The sequence below is a fragment of the Piliocolobus tephrosceles genome, chromosome 15 (assembly GCF_002776525.5).
Source record: "Piliocolobus tephrosceles isolate RC106 chromosome 15, ASM277652v3, whole genome shotgun sequence".
NCBI classification, from domain to species: Eukaryota; Metazoa; Chordata; class Mammalia; order Primates; family Cercopithecidae; genus Piliocolobus; species Piliocolobus tephrosceles.
The window spans coordinates 42,795,961-42,816,808 of record NC_045448.1 but is presented as its reverse complement, the minus strand read 5'-3'; the positions used below and the strand labels follow the sequence as shown (position 1 = coordinate 42,816,808).

The window sequence follows — 20,848 nt, the reverse complement described above, 5'->3', positions numbered from 1 at the left end:
AAAACAGGCCAGGCACAGTGGCTCATGCCTCTGATCCCAGCACTTTGGGAGGCTGAGGAAGGTAGATCACCTGAGGCCAGGAGTTCAAGACCAGCCTAGCAAACATGGCAAAACTCCATCTCTACCAAAAACACAAAAATCAGCTGGGTATGACAGCAGGCACCTGCAATCCCAGCTACTCAGGAGGCTGAAGCATAAGAATTGCTTGAACCTGAGAGGTGGAGGTTGCAGTGGGCCAAGATCACATCACTGCATTCCAGACTGGGGGACAGAGCAAGACTCTGTCTCCAAAAAATAAAACATACACATATGTAATAAAGCTTTTGGGGGAGAGGAAAAAATCAGAAAGATTAAATACTGAAGCATCACTGACACTAAAATATGTTTCCCACCATACAAATAACACTGCTTTAAATGTCACCTAAAACTATGCATACCATGAAATATTCTGGTTATAAGAATTTCCTCCTTTCAATGAAGCGTATGCTCTATCTCAACTTGTTAACTACATTTCTTGTTAAGGTTTAGTAAAAAATATTTTTAATTGACAAAATTTATTAGGATTCCAGAAAGCAGACCACCAATGGTAAAATCTCATCTGGAAATAGTCTAAAAGTAAAACCATTTATTCAAGAAATAAAAACAAAAACAAAACATAAAGGGGAGCTAAGCACACTAAAGCATTAATTTCATAAAGTCAAAAATATTAATCCACTATCAACTAAATCCATGTACCATTCCCTATAATGTCTTTCATTACCAACTGAAAAACAGACACAGAAGTTTTTGCTAACCCTTATCTCAGATAACCAGAAAAATCAAATTTACCCAAATGCATTCTAGTCATTACACTTTTACCTTTTACCATAATACTGCTATTAATATGATGGTAGAATAATACTTTTGTACAAAAACAAATAAATTCCAAGGAAAGAGCTTCATGTGAAATAAACGGGGAAAAAAACAAAACAAGTATGATTGTGAATTACCTCTTTATCAAGATATGACAATACTGATTCTGTCTCATTCAGAAGGGCAACACTGCACTTTCCCCTGTTGAAAGAGAAAAAAATAAATGTAACAAAGGCCACCTCACCTTCTCAGTGATGAGAAATAAAAAGTTAAGAATGTGAGATTGGTATTAAGAAACTACATGGCAGTTAGTAATATATATTTTTTCAAACAATTTAAACCCACTTTACAATCCTATTAAAAAAAAGGCCGTCTTTATAGGAATTTCTTGAGAGGCTAGCCTGTTGGAGTAATTGTGTTAGGCAATAAATCCTAATAATATGCAACACTTTATAGGTAGTTTCTGTTTATTCAAGAAAAAAGAGTACAATGAGACCTTCAGACTCAGAGTCAGTTTCTGAACCTGTAAATAGATATTATGAGGTAATTTTATACAGGGCTGTGCAGACAAAGCCACCACCACACAAACCAATGCCTAAATAATATTCAGATTTTTATGAGCAGCCACTAACTACATTTAAGAACCTAAAAATAATACACATTCATATCAGGATACAACTAATTCATCTTTATTGAGATGACTCTAAAAACTAGTTAAAATTTCAACACATGGAGCTTTCTATAGAGCAAGGGGCAAAATAAACATTGACAGATCCACGGACCTTGCGGTCTGACAGCACTTACGTTTGATCTGAGTTTGGAAACTAACGTCTATTTTTATAAGGCTTGTCTAGACTCTGAGAAAAATTGAGGCTATGTAGGTAGAGGCATTTATTACAAGCACTTTCAAAATGATCCTAACCAGCCTAAAAAAATCAGTATAGCTAATACAAATCTGACAGGAGCATTCTGAAGATTATTCCAGTTACAAATACTGGTCAGGGCTCACAATGTTTCTTTAAAATATCATAAAGATCATTTGATTTTCTAAACAAAAATTAAGACATCTCCAAAAGCCAATATGCAAAAACAAAGATATCACATATATATTAAGTGAGACGTTAGAAATTAGCAGGGCATAGTGGCACATGCCGATAATCCCAGCTACTCAGGGGGCTGAGGCAGGAGAATCGCTTAAACCGGAGAGGCAGAGGTTGCAGTGAGCCGAGATCATGCCATTGCACTCCAGCCCAGGTGACAGAGTAAGACTCCATCTCAAAAAAAAAAAGAAAGAAAGAAAGAAAAAAAAAAAGCTAGAAAAGCTTGCTGTTGGATCACCAGAGTGAAATGCAATTCAAAGAAAAAAATTACCAAAAGCAAAATAAAATACTAAAAGTGCAAACACATTGGTCAAAAGTTACAGTTTGCTAAACATTTTGCAATTATATACTCTTTAAATGAAAAAAAAAAAATCCCCTCATAAAAATGTCTTTTTCTGGTAATCACTGCAGGTTAGAAAGCTCTCTTTGAGAGCATGTCAAATCTCTAACATGGTTACTACAAGTGTTTATAAAGGTTTTCTTTTTTTTCTAACATTTTATTCAAGTAGATTAGTGAAGCAAAAAAAATTAACATCACTTTAGCACACATAGCAACACTGAAAAGACAACAATTGGGCCTGGCTCCCACTAATCTCCACACTTTGGGAGGCCGAGAATCACTTGAAGCCCAGGAGAGTTTGAGACCAGGCTGGAACACACAGCAAGATCTCAACTCTACTAAAAATTAAAAAAATAGAATCAGCAGGGCATAGTCCCAGCTACTCGGGGTTGGGGGACTGCTTGAGCACAGGAGGTCTAGGGTGCAGTGAGCTGTATTTGCACCACCAAACTCCAGCCTGGCCAAAAGAACAAAACCTCATCTCAAAAAAAAAGAAAAGGCAACAATTACCTGATATGTTCTCATAACAGACGGAATTGCAACTAGGGAAATTGCTCTGCTGCTATTAGCACATCTACAACTGCCACAGAATATCTATGACCTGTGAATATGTGCTCACACATGCAATATGCTTAATAAATGGGGTTTCTAAAAATAGTTTTTGCTTACTTTTTTCCCCTCATTAACAGCTGACAAAGCAGTATTTCTAACATTTGATACTTAATCACCTAGAAAAAAATAACGCCCCCTTTGAAAAAAAAGTAAGTTCTCTAAAGTCACTTTTGTTTGTTTTAATGGGGAGGAGTAAAACCTGCTCAATTTTATTTTAATAGGTACTTTTTTTAAGGCTAGTCAAGTGACACAGTGATAGTGGAGAAGAAACAAAGAAATCTGTAACTGGTTATAAACACTACTGCACGGGGCCCAGCCAATACCACTGTCTTTAATAGTCACTTGACTTTTAAGGGTTAACAGACACTGAAAATTCAAACAAACAATATAGCATACTTTAAAAGTCTCTTCCATATGGTCTGAAATAACAAAAGATTTTAAATTATAAAATCTTTATTTTCATAATTATATTAGGAAATAAGGAAACATTGGTTATAATGAAATATAAATTCTTTTTGGAAATGTAGTTTTTATACAAAGATGAAAGGATAGTAAGTGATCTAAGTTTTAAATTTTTGTTTAATATAGCTATATTGTACATCTCCCCAAATTAAAAATGAAAATCTAACATTTAAAATCTTCATGTACATATATTAACAGCTAACAAAGAGGTTGAGTCAGAATTATTTTATGAAGTAAATATGAATATGTAATTAACACATATATTACCATGTCAAGAGTTGTTGATAAAAGTGGTTTAAAAAGAGATTTAAAGCGTTAGTTTCCTTTATGCCAAACAAATCTTGGCTCATAAAAACATGGTAAATTTTAAGCTAACCCCAACCTAAAGGAACTATTATCAAATTCTGTATACAGATACTACAGGCAATTTATACTGAGTCTCAAGCAATGAATATAATCCTGTGTCATGTATGATATTTTAATCCTTAAATAATAAAGATACCCAAGCATGATATGAAGTATATCAAAGACTACAACACAAAGATCACTCCAGGCCCATATAATCACCCGTACTACTTTTCTACACAGAACCACAAAGGAGTACACAATTGCTATAAAGAAAATCTACTTTCCCACAGATCACTCAAAAGGGTTTTCAAAGTATAATCTGTTTCAGAGACTGCGCAGGGTGCTGGGACACAAAGACATGTGAATAAATAATTACGACAAAACACAGTCACACGTTCAACATCAGGTGCTGATCAGCCTGGCATCTGCTACTTGCTTAAGGGTATGTCCCATATAATCCTACAGACTGAAAAACATATGTAAAAATGTGCACACAGGTTATATATTTCTTTTATCTAAAGCTAGTACATATCTGTATAAATGAAAGAGGAGGGCCGGGCGCAGTGGCTCATGTCTGCAATCCCAGCACTTTGGAAGGTCGACGCGGGCGGGTCATGAGATCAGGAGCTCAAGACCAGCCTGGCCAACATGGTAAAACCTTGTCTCTACTAAAAACACAAAAATTAGCTGGGAGTGGTAGCACATGCCTGAGTCCCAGCTACTGGAGGCTGAGGCAGGAGAATCGCTTGAACCTGGGAGCCAGAGATTGCAGTGAGCCAAGATCGCACCACTGCACTCCAGCCTGGTGACAGGGCAAAACTCCATCTCAAAAAAAAAAAAGGAAAGAAAGAGAAGGAAGTTTAAATTAGTGGTCATTTCCCCCGTCTGTAGACTTTCTTATTTTATTTTGTTTTGTTTTGAGAAAGGATCTAGCTCTGTCGCCCAGGCTGGAGTGCGGAGGCATAATCACAGCTACTACAGCCTCAACTTCCTAGACTCAATCAATCCTCCCACCTCAGCCTCCCCAGTAGCTGGGACTACAGGTGTGTGCCACCATGCAGAGCTAATTTTTTTTTTATTCTTTGTAGAGACAGAGTTTTGCCATGTTGCCCAGGCTGCTCTCAAACTCCCTGGCTCAAGCGATCCTCCCACCTTGGCCTCCCAAAGGCTGGGATTACTGACATGAGCCACCACACCCGGCCCAAACTTTCTTTTACCTTGATACAACTGAAGCGGTGACTACCCACTTACAAAAGTGCAGATATCTTAGTGCCATACCAGACTTACTGAATTTCAATATCTTGGGATGGGTCCAGAAATCTACATGATTAACAAACATCACCAGGTGGTCTTTAGGTTCACTAAACTTAAAAAACCATTCCTGGTCGGGTGCCTTGGCTCACGCCTGTAATCCTAGCATTCTATGAGGCCGAGGCCGGCAGAATGCCTGAGCTCAGGTGTAGTTCGAGACCAGCCTGGGCAACATGGTGAAACTCCATTTCCGCCAAAATATAAAATATTAGCTGGGTGTGGCAGTACAAGCCTGTAATCCCAGCTACTGGAGAGGCTGAGGCACAAGAATTGCTTGAACCTGGGAGGAGGAGGTGCAGTGAGCCAAAATCATGCCACTGCACTCCAGCCTGGGTCACAGAGTGAGGCTCCGTCTTGGAAAAAAAAATATTCCTATAGATACAGACTTTGACATTAAACTTGCCTTGTTCAACAAACGGTATTATTGCTTCATTAAAGAAAGACATTTTTCTCATTGGCTTTACAAGTCTTAAATTTGCCACAAACGCTAGATTCTTTTTTTTTTTTGGGACAGAGTCTCACTCTGTTGCCCAGGCTGGAGTGCAAGTGGCATGATCTCACCCTCATTGCAACCTCCACCTCCTGGGTTCAAGCAATCCTCCTGACTCAGCCTCCCAAGTAGCTGGGATTACAGATGCCCGCCATCACACCCAGCTCATTTTTGTATTTTTAGTAAAGACGGGGTTTCACCATGTTGGCCAGGCTAGTCTCGAACTCCTGATTTCAGGTGATCCACCCGCCTCGGCCTCCCAAAGTGCTGGGATTACAGATGTGAGCCAACTTGCCCAGCCCAAACTACAGATTCTTAACATTTCTTCGTATAAAGAACAATGGCAAAATATTAGGTTCTGGGATTGGTAAAGCAGTGAGTAGACAGTTTTTACAGCACTTAATACAATGAACACAATGAACAACCAAATAAAAAAATAAAGATCAAAGATGCAAAATGGTTTCAGAAGATTAGATTTCTCAACAGTAACCGCATAAAACAGAATAGCACAGATTCAAAATTCTGAGAGAAGTGATTTCCAAACCAGAATTCTATGTCTAAAATCATTGGCCAAATGTGAGAAATATTTTTAGATATGAGAACAAAAACTTTTACATTTTTAGAAGACTTAATCAAAAGACAAAGGTAAAACATGATAAACTCCATGGAAAACAAAAGTTTATACAAGAAAGAATACATAATACTGACATGTTCATAAAACACGAAGATTGTTTACTAAGTTAAATAAAAGTTGTAATAATATTAAAAACAGAAGGCAAAGGGAATAGGGAAGAGAGAAGTAAAGGTAAATTCCTAAAACTGAAAAATTAATAGTAGGAATATAAGAACAGTATAAATGCAGAAGCCACCATCGAGAGGAGTTGAAAATGACTACAGAGTGGGAACCAAGCAAATGACTGCCCTGGATATTATTAGACAGCCATATCCATATACTTTTAAAAAGTAACAAAATTTAAATTTAAAATGAAAGGGGGTGATATGGTTTGACTCTGTGTCCTCACCCAAATCTCATCTTGAATTGTGATCCCCATAATCCTCACGTGTCGAGGGAGGGACCCAGTGGGTGCTGATTTCCCCCATGCTGTTCATGATAATGAGTTCTCAACATGATCTGGTTTTATTCGTGTTTGACAGTTCCTCCTTCTCCTCTCGCTTCTCTCTCTCTCTCTCGCCTGCCACCAAGTAAGACATGCCTGCTTCCCCTTCCACCATGAATGTAAGTTGCCTGAGACTTCCACAGCCATGCAGAACTGTGAGTCAATTAAAATTTTTTTTTTTTTTTTTGAGACGGAGTCTGGCTCCATCGCCCAGGCTGGAGTGCGGTGGCCGGATCTCAGCTCACTGCAAGCACCGCCTCCCGGGTTCACGCCATTCTCCTGCCTCCGCCTCCCAAGTAGCTGGGACTATAGGCGCCCGCCTCGTCGCCTGGCTAGTTTTTTGTATTCTTTAGTAGAGGCGGGGTTTCACCGTGTTAGTCAGGATGGTCTCGATCTCCTGACCTCGTGATCCGCCCGTCTCAGCCTCCCAAAGTGCTGGGATTACAGGCTTGAGCCACCGCGCCCGGCCTAAAACTCTTTTCCTTATAAATTACCCAGTCTCGGGCAGTTCTACAGCAGTGTTGAGAACAGACTAATAAAGAGAAAATCCTAATTAAAATACATAAATTTGCATGAATACAACACCAAAGGAGTAAGGATTATGTACAGTAACTCTGTGTATCAGGTTTTCTCAACCTTGGCACCAATGGTAGACATTTTGGGTCAGATAATTTTTTGTTGTGGAGGCTGTCTCATGCACTGTAGGATGTTCAGCAGCATCCCTGGCCTCTATGCAGTGGATGACAGTAGCACTCCCTCATCCCTTTGTTAGAGCCGAAATTGTCAAATGTCCCTGGGATACAGTATCACTCCTGGTTGAGAATCACTGCTCTACATTAAGAAAACTATGGTTTTCTTAATTATATCTTGGTAACAAACATTTAAGATTGCATATATTAAGTGAAAGAATATGATTTTTTATGGACTTTTTTTTTGAGACAGGATCTTGCTGTCACCCTGGCCAGAGTGCAGTGGCCTGATCTCAGCTCACTGCAGCCTCCACCTCCTGGGCTCAAGTGATCCTCCCACCTCAGTCTTCCCAGTAATTGGGACTACAGGCATGAGCCACCAGGCCTGCTAACTTTTGTATTTTTTGTAGAGACAGGGTTTCACCATGTTGCCCAGACTGGTCTAAAACTCCTAGGATTAAGCGATCCTCCTTGGCCCCGCAAGTGCTGGGATTATAGGCGTGAGCCATCAAACCTGACCCTGGACCTGTGCTTTTTTTTTTTTTTTTTGAGACAGAGTCTCACTCCGTCTCCAGGCTGGAATGCAGTGATGCAACCTCGGCTCACTGCAACCTCTGACTTCTGGGTACAAGCGATTCTCCTGCCTCAGCCTCCCAAGTAGCTGGGACTACAGGTGCGCACCACCATACTCAGCTAATTTTTGTATTTTTAGTAGAGATGGGGTTTCACCATGTTGGCCAGGATGGTCTCAATCTCTTGACCTCGTGATCCACCCACCTCAGCCTCCCAAAGGGCTGGGATTACAGGCATGAGCCACCGCACCCGGCTATATTATTTAAAAAAAAAAAAAAGAGGAGGACAAAGAGAAATAAATCTGGAAATCTTTAAATATTTCTGTTCAAAGATATATGATCTGTTATTAATACTGCTTTAACAGATGCTCACAAATAAAAATTAAAAGAAGCTACACACACAACCCTGAAACATCTGTTTGTGTAGATAAATTAGAAGAATGAAAAGCCAAAATGAGAAGTTTGGGCTCAATAAAATCAATTAATCAATTTCTGAAGAAAAATGATTGACAAATTGTGCTGTGAGATGCTCATTCCATCCATGGGATGTGCAGCATAGCAAAGACACCATAATTCTGAATATTTGATGACAAATATGAAAAAAACTGTCAAGGAGGAATCAAGGAGGAAAAATATCTGCCTCTTGATACCACTCTTCCCTCTTATAGGAGGAAGTGAAATGAGAAAGTGAAATGTTCCAAAAAGGCAATACCTATTGGAAAGATCCTCCTCTCCAGGACAAGTTGGCCAATGAATAGCTCTGACCACCAGGAAAATCCCTCAAAGGTTCCACAACATGTAGAACACAAGTACTTGAGGGGGAGGTTGGGGATGGTTAATAGGTACAAAATAGCAACCTGGGTCACTAAGGGAGACTCCATCTCAAAAAATAGTAATATAAAATAACTAAAAGAGTATAACTGGATTGTTTGTATCACAAAGTATCAACGCTTGAGGGGACAGATATCCCATATTTCAAGATATGATTATTATGCATGACATGCCTATGTCAAAATATCTCATGTACCACATAAATATATACATCTATGTAGCCACAAAAATTGAAAATCAAAAAAACACGCATACAAGCACTTGAGACAATACATAGGATATACTTTGCATCTAACCCAAATGCTCTTGTGCATTGTGATTCTGGTTGAAGAAAACTACTTCAGCCCTTAAAGTGGTTAAGCGGTTAATTCAAATAGTATAAATATACATTTTCCAAAAAGAGCATGCTAAACATGTAGACTTTATGTTAAGCTGTGATAGGATTTTTCCTCCTACTAGCAATCTTGTTTCTTTTTTTTTTTGAGATGGGCTCTGTCGCCCAGGCTGGAGTGCAGTGGCTGGACCTCAGCTCACTGCAAGCTCTACCTCCCGGGTTTACACCCTTCTCCTGCCTCAGCCTCCCGAGTAGCTGGGACTACAGGCGCCCGCCACCTCGCCCGGCTAGTTTTTTGTATTTTTTAGTAGAAACGGGGTTTCACCGTGTTAGCCAGGATGGTCTTGATCTCCTGACCTCGTGATCCGCCCGTCTCAGCCTCCCAACTACTAGCAATCTTATGAGCCTAAGCACACTAACTTTCTCATGTTAACTTCACTTATTAAGGAGCACTACTTATAGGCATCAATAGTACCCTTTTGGCTAATTCAAATTTTATGTATAGATTGCCAAAAAAATTACAAAAGCCTAATACTTTAAAATGCTGTCATAATGAAATGAGCAGGAAGAAAACCAATTATTTTAAAGATTCCAAATAAGTTTTTAATATTCACAGCCAAACTGAAGAGAGACTAATAATCCACAGTGGAGTTCTATTTTATTACTTACATACTTAAAAGTTAGCACTACTATGTATTTTTCAATAAACATATCCATAAAAAATTGTTTTCTCTGAAAGTAGCAAAAAGGTCTCAATAGATATAAATTAAATTTACAGATCCTTTCAGCTGAACCTCCCTACTTTGACCAATAGAGAAATATTAAGAAATAAATACAAAATAAAAATTAAGATATTTTCAACTATTTTACTTGGTATAATTTTGCAGCTACACTCACAATCACACAAGTAAAATGTCCTAGGCACAAGTTTAGTCATTATAGTATTATTTTTAACAGCAAAAGACTAAAAAAAACAAAAATCCATTACTTAGGATTAAACAAATTAGATATATAATACGGTCATAAAAAAGAATGAGGCAGATCTTTACGATCCAATATGGACCTATCACCAAGATACTTCATTTCAAAAGCACAACATAAAAGCATCATAATTTACTCCACAATTTACTTAGACATACAAACATACCTCATTGCTTCTATACGCATAGAATATCTCTGGAAGTCCACCTAAGACTCTAAAAACACTGAAGACCTGGGGGGACGGTGCAGGAGTAAGACATTTTATTGTATACTTCATGTTTGTATATTTTGGTTTCTGAATCATGTATTACAAATCCACTTCCACTGAAACTGTCTCACAAGGTTACAAGAATTGCATGCAGGTTCTGGCCAGAAATGTAGTTACAATTAAGTATTACTCAGGCTGCACTTTGGCCCACTTCTCTGCTATTGAAAGTCATGTAGCACAAGATACTGACAAAAGCCTTGATTCTAATATCAGAGATCAAGTGTATGGGGAGCCCACTGTTCCCATAGTCAGGATCTCTGACATTAGAATCATAAGGCTTTTATTTAAGGATCACTTAAATTGTTTTTCGCCGGGCGTGGTGGCTCATGCCTGTAATCCTAGCACTTGGGGAGGTCAAGGCAAGCAGATCACTTGAGGTCAGGAGTTAAAGACCACCCTGGCCAACATGGTGAAACCCCATCTCTACTAAAAATACAAAAAAGTTAGCCAGGCGTGGTGACAGGCCCCTGTAATCCCAGCTACTTGGGAGGCTAAGGCACGAGAATTGCTTGAACCTGGGAGGCAAAGGTTGCAGAGAGCCGAGATCATGCCACTGCACTCCAGCCTTCGAGACAGAGCAAGACTACATCTCAAAAAAAAAAAAAAAAAAGAGGTTTTTCAGGCCCCGTGAATTCCAGCAACCAGTTTAAAGGCCCCCATAGAGGAACGAGATCAGAAGAATTCAGCTTCTTTATCCCCCACTTCATGACTTCACCATACAACTCTTCGACATCTCCAAACTTTGGCCCACTCCAAAAGCCTTAAAAGTCCCAACTCCAAACTCCCTGGGGGGACAGATTAGAGGTTTCCTCCCACCTCCTTGTTGGGGGACCCTACAATTAAACCTCCTTCTCTGCTGCAACCTGGTGTCTCAGAGTACTGACTGGCTGTGCTCAGTGGGCAGCTAACCTATCACAATTACACTACCAAAAACAATTTAAATTTTAAAAGCAAGAGGGCATGTCATCAGTTTTGTGATCCTGACAACAAAAAAAGACTGCTCTATCGACTGGGCATGGTGGTTCATGCCTGTAATCCCAGCACTTTGGGAGGCCGAGGCAGGCGAATCACGAGGTCAGGAGTTTGAGACCAGCCTGGCCAACACGGTGAAACCCTGTCTCTACTAAAAATACAAAAAGTTACCCGGGCATAGTGGCATGTGCCTGTAATCCCAGCTACTCAGGAGGCTGTGGCAGGAGAATTGCTTGAACCCAGGAGACAGAGGTTGCAGTAAGCCAAGATCACACTACTGCACTCCAGCCTGGGCCACAGAGCGAGACTCCGTCTCAAAAAAAAAAAAGATTGCTCTATCATCCACCACTTTTGGATCCCAGGTTGCACCGAGCATTTAACCAAACTGGATATACCATCCCTAACCACAGCACTACATAAATTCACTCTCAGCAATCTATTCCAATCTACTCCCATCTACCGACTATTGCTTTGCCGAGTATTTGAAATATTTTTTGTTTAAAAAGAAAATTCTGCTTATACATAAAATATTTTATGTTCATTTATTTATTTGTTTCTGACATACAGGTCAACCCGAGGAAAAACTTTCCTTCAAACACTAATTGCTCTAGGTAAAACATAAACCAAAAAAAAAAAAAAAAAAGAAAGAAAGAAAGAAATTCTAATTACACTCTTTGAAAAAGGATGGAAATGTTTTGTCAATACTCAACAACTCAGTTTTAAAAAGAGACATGAAGAGATAAATCCCAGAATTGTAAGGTATTTTTATTCAGTGAGCTAACTGAAAGAAGTTTCACAGCATCTCAATGCGGGGAGGAGAGTGGTGTAATATTTTCAGTCTCAACAGAATAATGAATTAAATGACAGGCAAAGCCAATATGTTTATCTCTTTTCTGAGATGCCTTTTAAATAAGAAGATGGCCTGGTTGGTGGCTCACGCCTGTAATCCCAGCACTTTGGGAGGCCGAGGCAGGCGGATCACCTGAGATCACCAGTTTGATACCAGCCTAGCCAGCATGGCAAAACCCCATCTCTACTAAAAATACCAAAAAAATTAGCCAAGCATGGTGGTGGGTGCCTGTAATCCCAGCTACTCGGGAGGCTGAGGCAGGAGAATCACTTGAACCCAGGAGGTGGAGGTTACAGTAGGCCAAGATCGCACCACCACACTCCAGTCTGGGTGACAAGAGCAAAACTCCATCTCATAAATAAATAAATAAATACATAAATAAATAAATAAATAAAGTGATAAGAAGAAAAGTAAAAGAACCACCAGGCACGGTGGCTCATGCCTGTAATCCCAACACTTTGGAAGGCCGAGGCAGATGGATCACAAAGTCAGGCGTTCAAGACCAGCCTGGCCAACATAGTGAAACCTCGTCTTACCAAAAATACAAAAATTAGCTGGGCACGGTGGTGCTCACCTGTAATCCCACCTACTTAGGAGGCTGAGGCAGGAGAATCACTTGAACCCAGGAGTCGGAGGCTGCAGTAAGCCGAGATAGCGCCACTGCACTCCAGCCTGAGCAAGAGTGAGACTCTGTCTCAAAACAAAATGAAACAAAACAAAACAAAAGAACCTGGCAGGGAATGGTGGCTCACACCTGTAATCCCAGCACTTTGGAAGGCCCAGGCGGGCAGATCATCTGAGGTCAGGAGTTTGAGACCAGTCTGACCAACACAGCAAAACCAAAAATACAAAAAAAAAAAAAAAAAAAATTAGCCAGGCTTGGTGGCACACACACTCCCAGCTACTTGGGAGGCTGAGGCGGGAGGATCGCTTGAACCCTTGAGGTGGAGGTTGCAGTAAGCCAAGATGACACCACTGCACTCCAACCTAGGAGACACAGCAAGACTCCATTTCAAATTTTAAAAAAAGAAAGAAAGAATCTAAACCATAATAAAGAGAATCTGAGGGGGCCGTTAGCAGAATAAAGATTTTCAGAAAATTTTGGAAGACAAAAAGGAAAGACTAAGAAGAGCACAAATGGCCACTTTCTACAATACTACTAAACACGGCATTGCTGGTTTTCCCTAATATAATTAGGACAAGAAAAACAATTAAGAAACAAAGCTCAGGCCTGGCACAGTGGCTTGGAAGGCCACGGCAGGAGGACCACTTGAGGCCAGGAGTTAGAGACCACCCTAGACAACACAGGGAGACCAGTTGCTACAAAAAAAAGTTTAAATTAGCTGGGCACGGTGGTCAGCACCTGCAGTCCCAGTTACTCAGGAGGCTGAGGTGAGAGGATCGCTTGAGCCCAGGACTTCAAGGCTGCAGTGAGCCATGAATCGTGCCACTGCACTCCAGCCTAGAAAATAGAGAAAAAATCCTGCTGCTAAAGGAAAAAAAAAAAGAAAAAAGAAACAAAGCTCAAAATATGTATACAGGGAGCTGGCTGGGTGCAGGGGCTCACACCTGTAATCCCAGCACTTTGGGAGGCCAAGACAGGCGGATCAACTGAGGTCAGGAGTTTGAAGCCAGCCTGGCCAACATGATGAAACCCAGTCTCTACTACAAATATAAAAATTAGTTGGGTGTGGTGGTATAGGCCTGTAATCCCAGCTACTTGGAAGGCTGAAGCACAAGAACTGCTTGAACCTGGGAGATGGAGGTTGCAGTGAGCCGAGGTGGTACCATTACACTACATCCTGGGTGACAAAGCGAGACTCTGTCTAAAAAAAAAAAAGGAGCTAATACTAGGGAAAATGGAACTGACCTATCCAGGATAGTCCTGAAGAATTTTCTACAAAAAAAAGTTTAAATTAGCTGGGCGCGGTGGTCAGCACCTGCAGTCCCAGTTACTCAGGAGGCTGAGGTGAGAGGATCGCCTCTAAGAGGGTAAGACTTAGAAAAGTCAACTTCACAACTGCCTGAAGACAAAGTCAGCCCATAAAACTGAAGCTCCTAGGCCAGGCGCGGTGGCTCATGCCTGTAATCCCAGCACTTTGGGAGGCCGAGGCGGGTGGATCATGAGGTCAGGAGTTCGAGACCAGCCTGGCCAACATGGTGAAACCCTGTCTCTACTAAAAATGCAAAAATTAGCTGGGCATGGTGGTGGGTGCCTTTAATGCCAGCTACTCAGGAGGCTGAGGCAGGAGAATCACTTGAGCCCAGGAAGCGGAGGTTGCAGTGAGTCGAGATTGCACCACTGCACTCCAGCCTGGGTGACAGAGTTAGACCCCGTCTAAAAAAAAAAAAAAAAAAATGAAGCTCCTGTTCAGCCTTACTACCTTGGTTTTGAATAACAATAGATAACTATGAATCATCTAATACTTGAGAACTGACTACAGCACGAAAGATAAATACAAAAAATCAACAACTGAACTTGAAGAAACAATTTAGGCAACAATACAGTGCAGATCTCTGCTCACTGCAAGCTCCGCCTCCCGGGTTCACACCATTCTCCTACCTCAGCCTCCCGAGTAGCTGGGTGCTCGCCACCACACCCAGCTAATTTTTTTGTATTTTTAGTAGAGACAGGATTTCATCATGTTAGCCAGGATGCTCTTGATCTCCTGACCTCGTGATCCGCCCGCCTCAACCTCCCAAAGTCCTGGGATTACAGGTGTGAGTCACCGTGTCCAGCCCATAAAACAAATTTTAAAACATGACTGGCAAAATTAAAATATCACTAGATGTACTAGAAAAATCAAAGATTTAGCTCAGGGACCTCCACCTCCAAAAAAAGGAAAGAAAGAAAAATGGAAAATATGAGAAAACGGGCTGGGCACGGTGGATCACGCCTATAATCCCAACGTTTTGGGAGGCCGAGGCGGGCGGATCACCTGAGGTCAGGAGTTCAAGACCAGCCTGGCCAACATGGTGAAACTCCACCTCTACTAACTATACAAAAATTAGACAGGCATGGTGGCGGGTGCCTGTAATCCCAACTACTTGGGAGGTTGAGGCAGGAGAATCACTTGAATCTGGGAAGCAAAGGTTGCAGTGAGTCAAGATGGCGCCACTGTACTCCAGCCTCGGTAACAAAGCGAGACTCCATATCAAAAAAATAAAAAAAAAAATAAAGGAAAACAGATCTTCAAATTACAATGGTGTAAAATGCATCACTGTAAAATTTCAGGATGCAACAAATAAGAAAATTCTAAAAAGATTTCACAGAGGAAACAGGTAACATGCAAAGAATGGAGAACTGATGTGGTATGAAACTCACGTTCAACGACAATGGATGCCTGATGACAATGGGGTAAACATCTTCAAAGTTTTGAGGGAAAATCATTTTCAACCCAAAATTCAATGCAAAAAAAGATCATGTTATCAAGTGTCTACCATTAAATTATGAATTTCATAGCAGAATAGTACAGGAGGTTACAAAATATTAAAAGATTGAGTCTGACAAAGTTGAGAAGCTCTAAGTTAATATACATTAAAAACAAAAAAGAAATAAAAGTGAATATACATTAAGATACAAAATGAAAATTAATAAAAATCCAAAAATAATATTAAAAATTATATTTTATAATAAAAGTAATTCAGTTTTGTTGAAATAAAAATAAAATCAAATACTAAACAGAGAAGTCTGAATTATGGATCACTAGGCAATAATCGACTTCTAGCAACATCCTAAAAAGCAACAACCAAATTATACTCTTCCCGTTAGACACCACTATCTTTCTGTCTCTTGCATTTGCTCCTTCCTTTTACCCCTCCAACCATACCTTTAAATCTGAACTACCAGGCTGGGCGAAGTGGCTCAGCCTGTAATCCCAGCACTTTAGAGGCCAAGGTGGGTGGATCACACCTAAGGTCAGGAGTTCAAGACCAGCCTGGCCACCATGGTGAAACCCCGTCTCTACTAAAAATACAAAAAAATTAGCCGCATGTAGTGGCACACACCTGTAGTCCCAGGTACTTGGGAGGCTGAGCCAGGAAAATGGCTTGACCTGGGAGGTGGAGGTTGCCATGAGCAGAGATCGCGCCACTGCTCCTGCCTGGACGACAGAGCGAGACTCTGTCTCAAAAAAAAAAAAAAAAAAAAAAAAAAAAAAAAAATCTGAACTACCAACACAAGAACTCAAGGAGCATGGTACAACACCATGGGAATACAATTAGCAAAATCCAAACAGTGAAAAGGAAACAAAACCCCAGTTTCTTCAACAAAAACTAGCAAAGGAAAAAGAAAGAGAAGAAAAAGGGAAGTCCTAACTTTTCCCCTGCTATGGCCACCTGTTGTGCTGGATTCCCAAGCTTGCAAGCTGGGAGAGCACTGCCTCTAGAAGACTGAAGAAAAGACCCAAAGACAGCAGCATGACATAAGCTTTATTCAAGAAACTTATGTCCAGGGAGTTCAGGAGGGGAAGGCTGGACAGGAAAAACCATTCCCTTTTATAAAAAGCATGCAGGTTTTATAGTAAGTACCCTTCGCATAGCAACCACCACTTAGCAGCCTCCACCCAGCTCAAAACAATGGGCCTCAGTTCCTTGTACCACCTGCATTCCAAGGCACACGCCAGGATCCAGGTGTCCTTCATAGGTATGACATAAACATCAGGATTGACCATTATTGGAAGACTCAACAAACATTCACCAAGGAACACAGGATCATTCTCAAGGTATGTTTGAGTTATTGCTGTCTGGCAAGACACGCCCACCATATACCACCCAACTGACTTGGTACCATTTACTAAAACAACTACCTTTTCCTCATTATATTACCATGGAGACTTTGTCATAAACAAAGTTGCATTATACATGTGAATCTCTTCTGGGTTTTGCATTGTTTCATCGGTTTATTTTTCAATCCACTTACTAATATACCCTATCTTAATTATTCTAACTTTACAAGTGTCTTCCTCACTAATGATATAAGCAACATAAGTTCTCCAGCACTTTTGTTTGTCAAGATTGACTTTGTCAGTGCTTCTCAAAACTTTTGTTCTCAAGATTCCTTTACATGGAGGCCAGGTGTGGTAGCTCACACCTACAATCCCAGCACTTTGAGAGACTAAGGTGGGAAGATTACTTGAGGCCAGGAGTTCAAGATCAGCCTTGGCAACAGAGCAAGATCCCATTTCAAAAAAAATAAATAAATAAGCAAAAAATTTTTTAAACATTCCTTTACGTTCATAAAAACTATTGAGGAACTCAAAGATCTTACGTTGGATATTTATCAACATCTACCATGTTGAAATTAAAACTGAGAAGAAACTTAACATTTACTAATTTAAAATAAAAACGTATTACAAATTAGTAATATTTATTATGAATAATTACTATTTTCCAAAACAAATATAAAACTCTAATAAGAGTGATGCTGTTTCACATTTTTGCAAATTGCTTCAATGTCTACCTTAATAGCTTTACTGAGGTATACCTGACAAATAAAAATTGTATATTTACAGTGTACAACATGTTTTGATGTATGTATACATTGCGAATGGCTGACAACTAGTTTCACATGAATATCTACGAAATAACCATGACTTTTCAAAAAAAGCCAATAAAACAACCATGTCTAAATAAACATAGCTTAGCTTTCAGTGATGACCTTCAAGTAAAAATGGTATTCCATGAAAAAGGCAGCTAGTTCAGCTCACGATTCAAACAATCCCATGTTTTCTCAAGATAATCAGCTGGGCCCAGTGGCTCATCCCTGTAATCGCAACACTTTGGGAGGCCAAGATAGGAGGATTGTTTGAATCCAGAAGTTTAAGACCAACCTGGGCAACATAGCTAGACTCTGTCTCTACAAAAAATTTAAAAATTAGCCAGGCATGGTGCTGTGCACCTGGGGTCCAAGCTAATTGGGAGGCTGGGGTGGCAGGATTGCTTAGGCTGAGAAGGTCAAAGCTGCAGTGAGCTGTGATGACACCACTATACTCTAGCCTGAGCGACAGAGCGAGACCCTATCTCTCAAAAAGAAAAGAAAACCATTACACATCAATATGCAACAGAAGTGTGTTTAGGTGTACTTCTGAGTTCACAGGTCAAGATGTGTGATGTTGGCTGGGCACGGTGGCTCATGCCTGTAATTCCAGTACTTTGGGAGGCCAAGGCGGGTGCATCACCTGAGGCCAGGAGTTCGAGATCAGCCTGGCCAACATGGTAAAACACCGTCTAGGCCGGGCGCGGTGGCTCAAGCCTGTAATCCCAGCACTTTGGGAGGCCGAGACGGGCGGATCACGAGGTCAGGAGATCGAGACCATCCTGGCTAACATGGTGAAACCTCGTCTCTACTAAAAATACAAAAACTAGCCGGGCGAGGTGGCAGGCGCCTGTAGTCCCAGCTATTCGGGAGGCTGAGGCAGGAGAATGGCGTAAAAATCCGGGAGGCGGAGCTTGCAGTGAGCTGAGATCAGGTCACCGCACTCCAGCCTGGGCGACGAGACTCTGCCTCAAAAAAAAAAAAAAAAAACACCGTCTCTATTAAAAATATAAAAATAAGCCAGGTGTGGCAGTGCACATCTGTAATTCCAGCTACTCGGGAGGCTGAGGCAGGACAATCACTTGAACCTGGGTGGCAGAGGTTGCAGTGAGCCGATATCACGCCATTGCACTCCAGGCGACAGAGCAAGACTCTGTCAAAAAAAAAAAAAAAAAAAAAGATGTGTGATGTCTTGAAACAATACAGAGGTGATGGTTGCAAACACTGTCAATGTGCTAAATGCCACTGTACATGGTTAATGGTTAATCTGACGTTATATGAATTTCACCTCAATTATAAAGGGCCAAAATTTATTAAAGCTAATAAATTATACTACTTTGCCAAGAACATTCTTAAGTAGAACTTGCCTTTGTTTTTTTTTCTTAAACTGTGAATGCACAGCATTCTAGAACACAACTACTAACTAGCTCGGCCCCGTACCACTGATTCGTGCTATGGCACCAGCAGAGCAAAATCAACACAAAAAAAGGTAGGTAACATCTTCCTGTTATGAAAATAGTCTTGATTTCATAAACCCTTGGAAAAAGTCTTGGGGGACATCTGGGTATAAAGAAATAATAATTTGAAAAACCCTTATTTTGAGTATTAGTCCTTCCCTTTTTTTGAATCAACTTCTCAATTTATACATACACACACAATCCTGCTGAGATTTTATTTGGAACTATATTGAATCACTAGGTCAATTTAGGGGAAACTCAAATATTGTAATGATATATCCCACATTTATTTAAATTTTCTTTAATTCTTTCAGCAATACTCTAGTTTGTATGTAAAGGTTTTACAGAAGTTTCTTTAGATTCATTTGATGTTTCTGGATGATAATATAAACATCACTTTAAATTGTGTTTCCTAACTGACCCAGCCTCACACCATATACACATTGAGTAAAATTGACTAAGATACAAAAAGTGGAGCAGTAAAGCATCTAGATGAATATACTTGAGAATATCTTCACAATCTTAAGAAATCTTTGCTTATTCCAAAATAGTGACACTGGATTAGTTTTTTCATGAGTGCTCTTTCTGAGTTACCACTCTTCTTACTCAACCTCCATTCTGCTCCTTTATCTGTATCAAACTTATCAGTCATATCTATCAACTACTGAACAATGGAATTTTCCCAGCTTTTAACTGTTCTCTCTCCTCTTGCTGTTCCATTGTTCATTTTGCAACCATTATTTCTCACATATTTAAAAACCAACCAACCAAGCTAGAACAAGCAAAAATGACAACAGCTGCACTGAAGAATAAGCATTACTTAACATGAGAGGCAGCTACCAACGCAAGTAATGAGGCTCCTCTGTCAGTCAGATGTGGCCAAAATCCAGCAGTGAGCACACATACAATTATTACAGAAAAGAAAAATGAAGGCGGGGCACGGTGGATCACACCTGTAATCCCAGCACTTTGAAAGGAGGCCGAGGCGGGTGGATCACGAGGTCAGGAGATAGAGACCATCCTGGCTAACACAATGGAACCCCATCTCTACTAAAAATGTAAAAAATTAGCCAGGCGTGGCGGCGGGCGCCTGTAGTCCCAGCTACTAGGGAGGCTAAGGCAAGAGAATGGCATGAACCCGGGAGGTGGAGCTTGCAGTGAGCTGAGATCGCGCCACCGCACTCCAGCCTGGGTGACTGAGCGAGACTCTCAGTCTCAAAAAAAAAAAAAAAAGAAAAGAAAAGAAAAAGGGGCCAGGCTCAGTGGCTCACACCTGTAATCTCAACACTTTGGGAGGCCAAGGCAAGAGGATCAGCTGAGCACAGGAGTTTGAGGCCAGTCTGGACAATAACATTAGACCCAAGCTCTACCAAAAAAATTATTTTAATAAGCCAGGCACAGTGGTACATGCCTGTAGTCCCAGATACTCAAGAGGATGAGACAGGAGGATCACCTGAGCCCATGATGTGGAGGACACAGTGAACTATGTTCACGCCACTGCACTCCAGCCTGGGCAACAGAGCAAGACTCTGTTTCAAAAAAGAATAGGAAAAAAAATGCATTAAAGACATACCAAAATGTCAGTAGTACTTCTGCACAATGGAATTACAGATAAGGGGAGGAGTAGTGTCTTTTTCCATATTTTCTGTATGTCAAAAATAAATTATACTGTTTTTATGACCAGAAAATAAACACAAGTTTATTTAAAATTTTTAACATACAGCT

The 20,848-nt window shown here is 40.5% G+C and overlaps 1 protein-coding gene across 5 annotated transcripts in view; it reads right to left on the bottom strand.

Moving 5' to 3' along the window:
* MTA3 (metastasis associated 1 family member 3) overlaps positions 1 to 20,848 on the bottom strand; it is a 187,364-nt gene that overhangs the window by 119,344 nt on the left and 47,172 nt on the right. For all 5 annotated transcript variants that reach the window (XM_026456106.1, XM_026456109.1, XM_026456110.1 and 2 more), the window contains exon 3: positions 990 to 1,053. In XM_026456106.1, the coding sequence (XP_026311891.1) occupies positions 990 to 1,053 (64 nt within the window). The remainder of the gene's footprint in view (positions 1 to 989; positions 1,054 to 20,848) is intronic.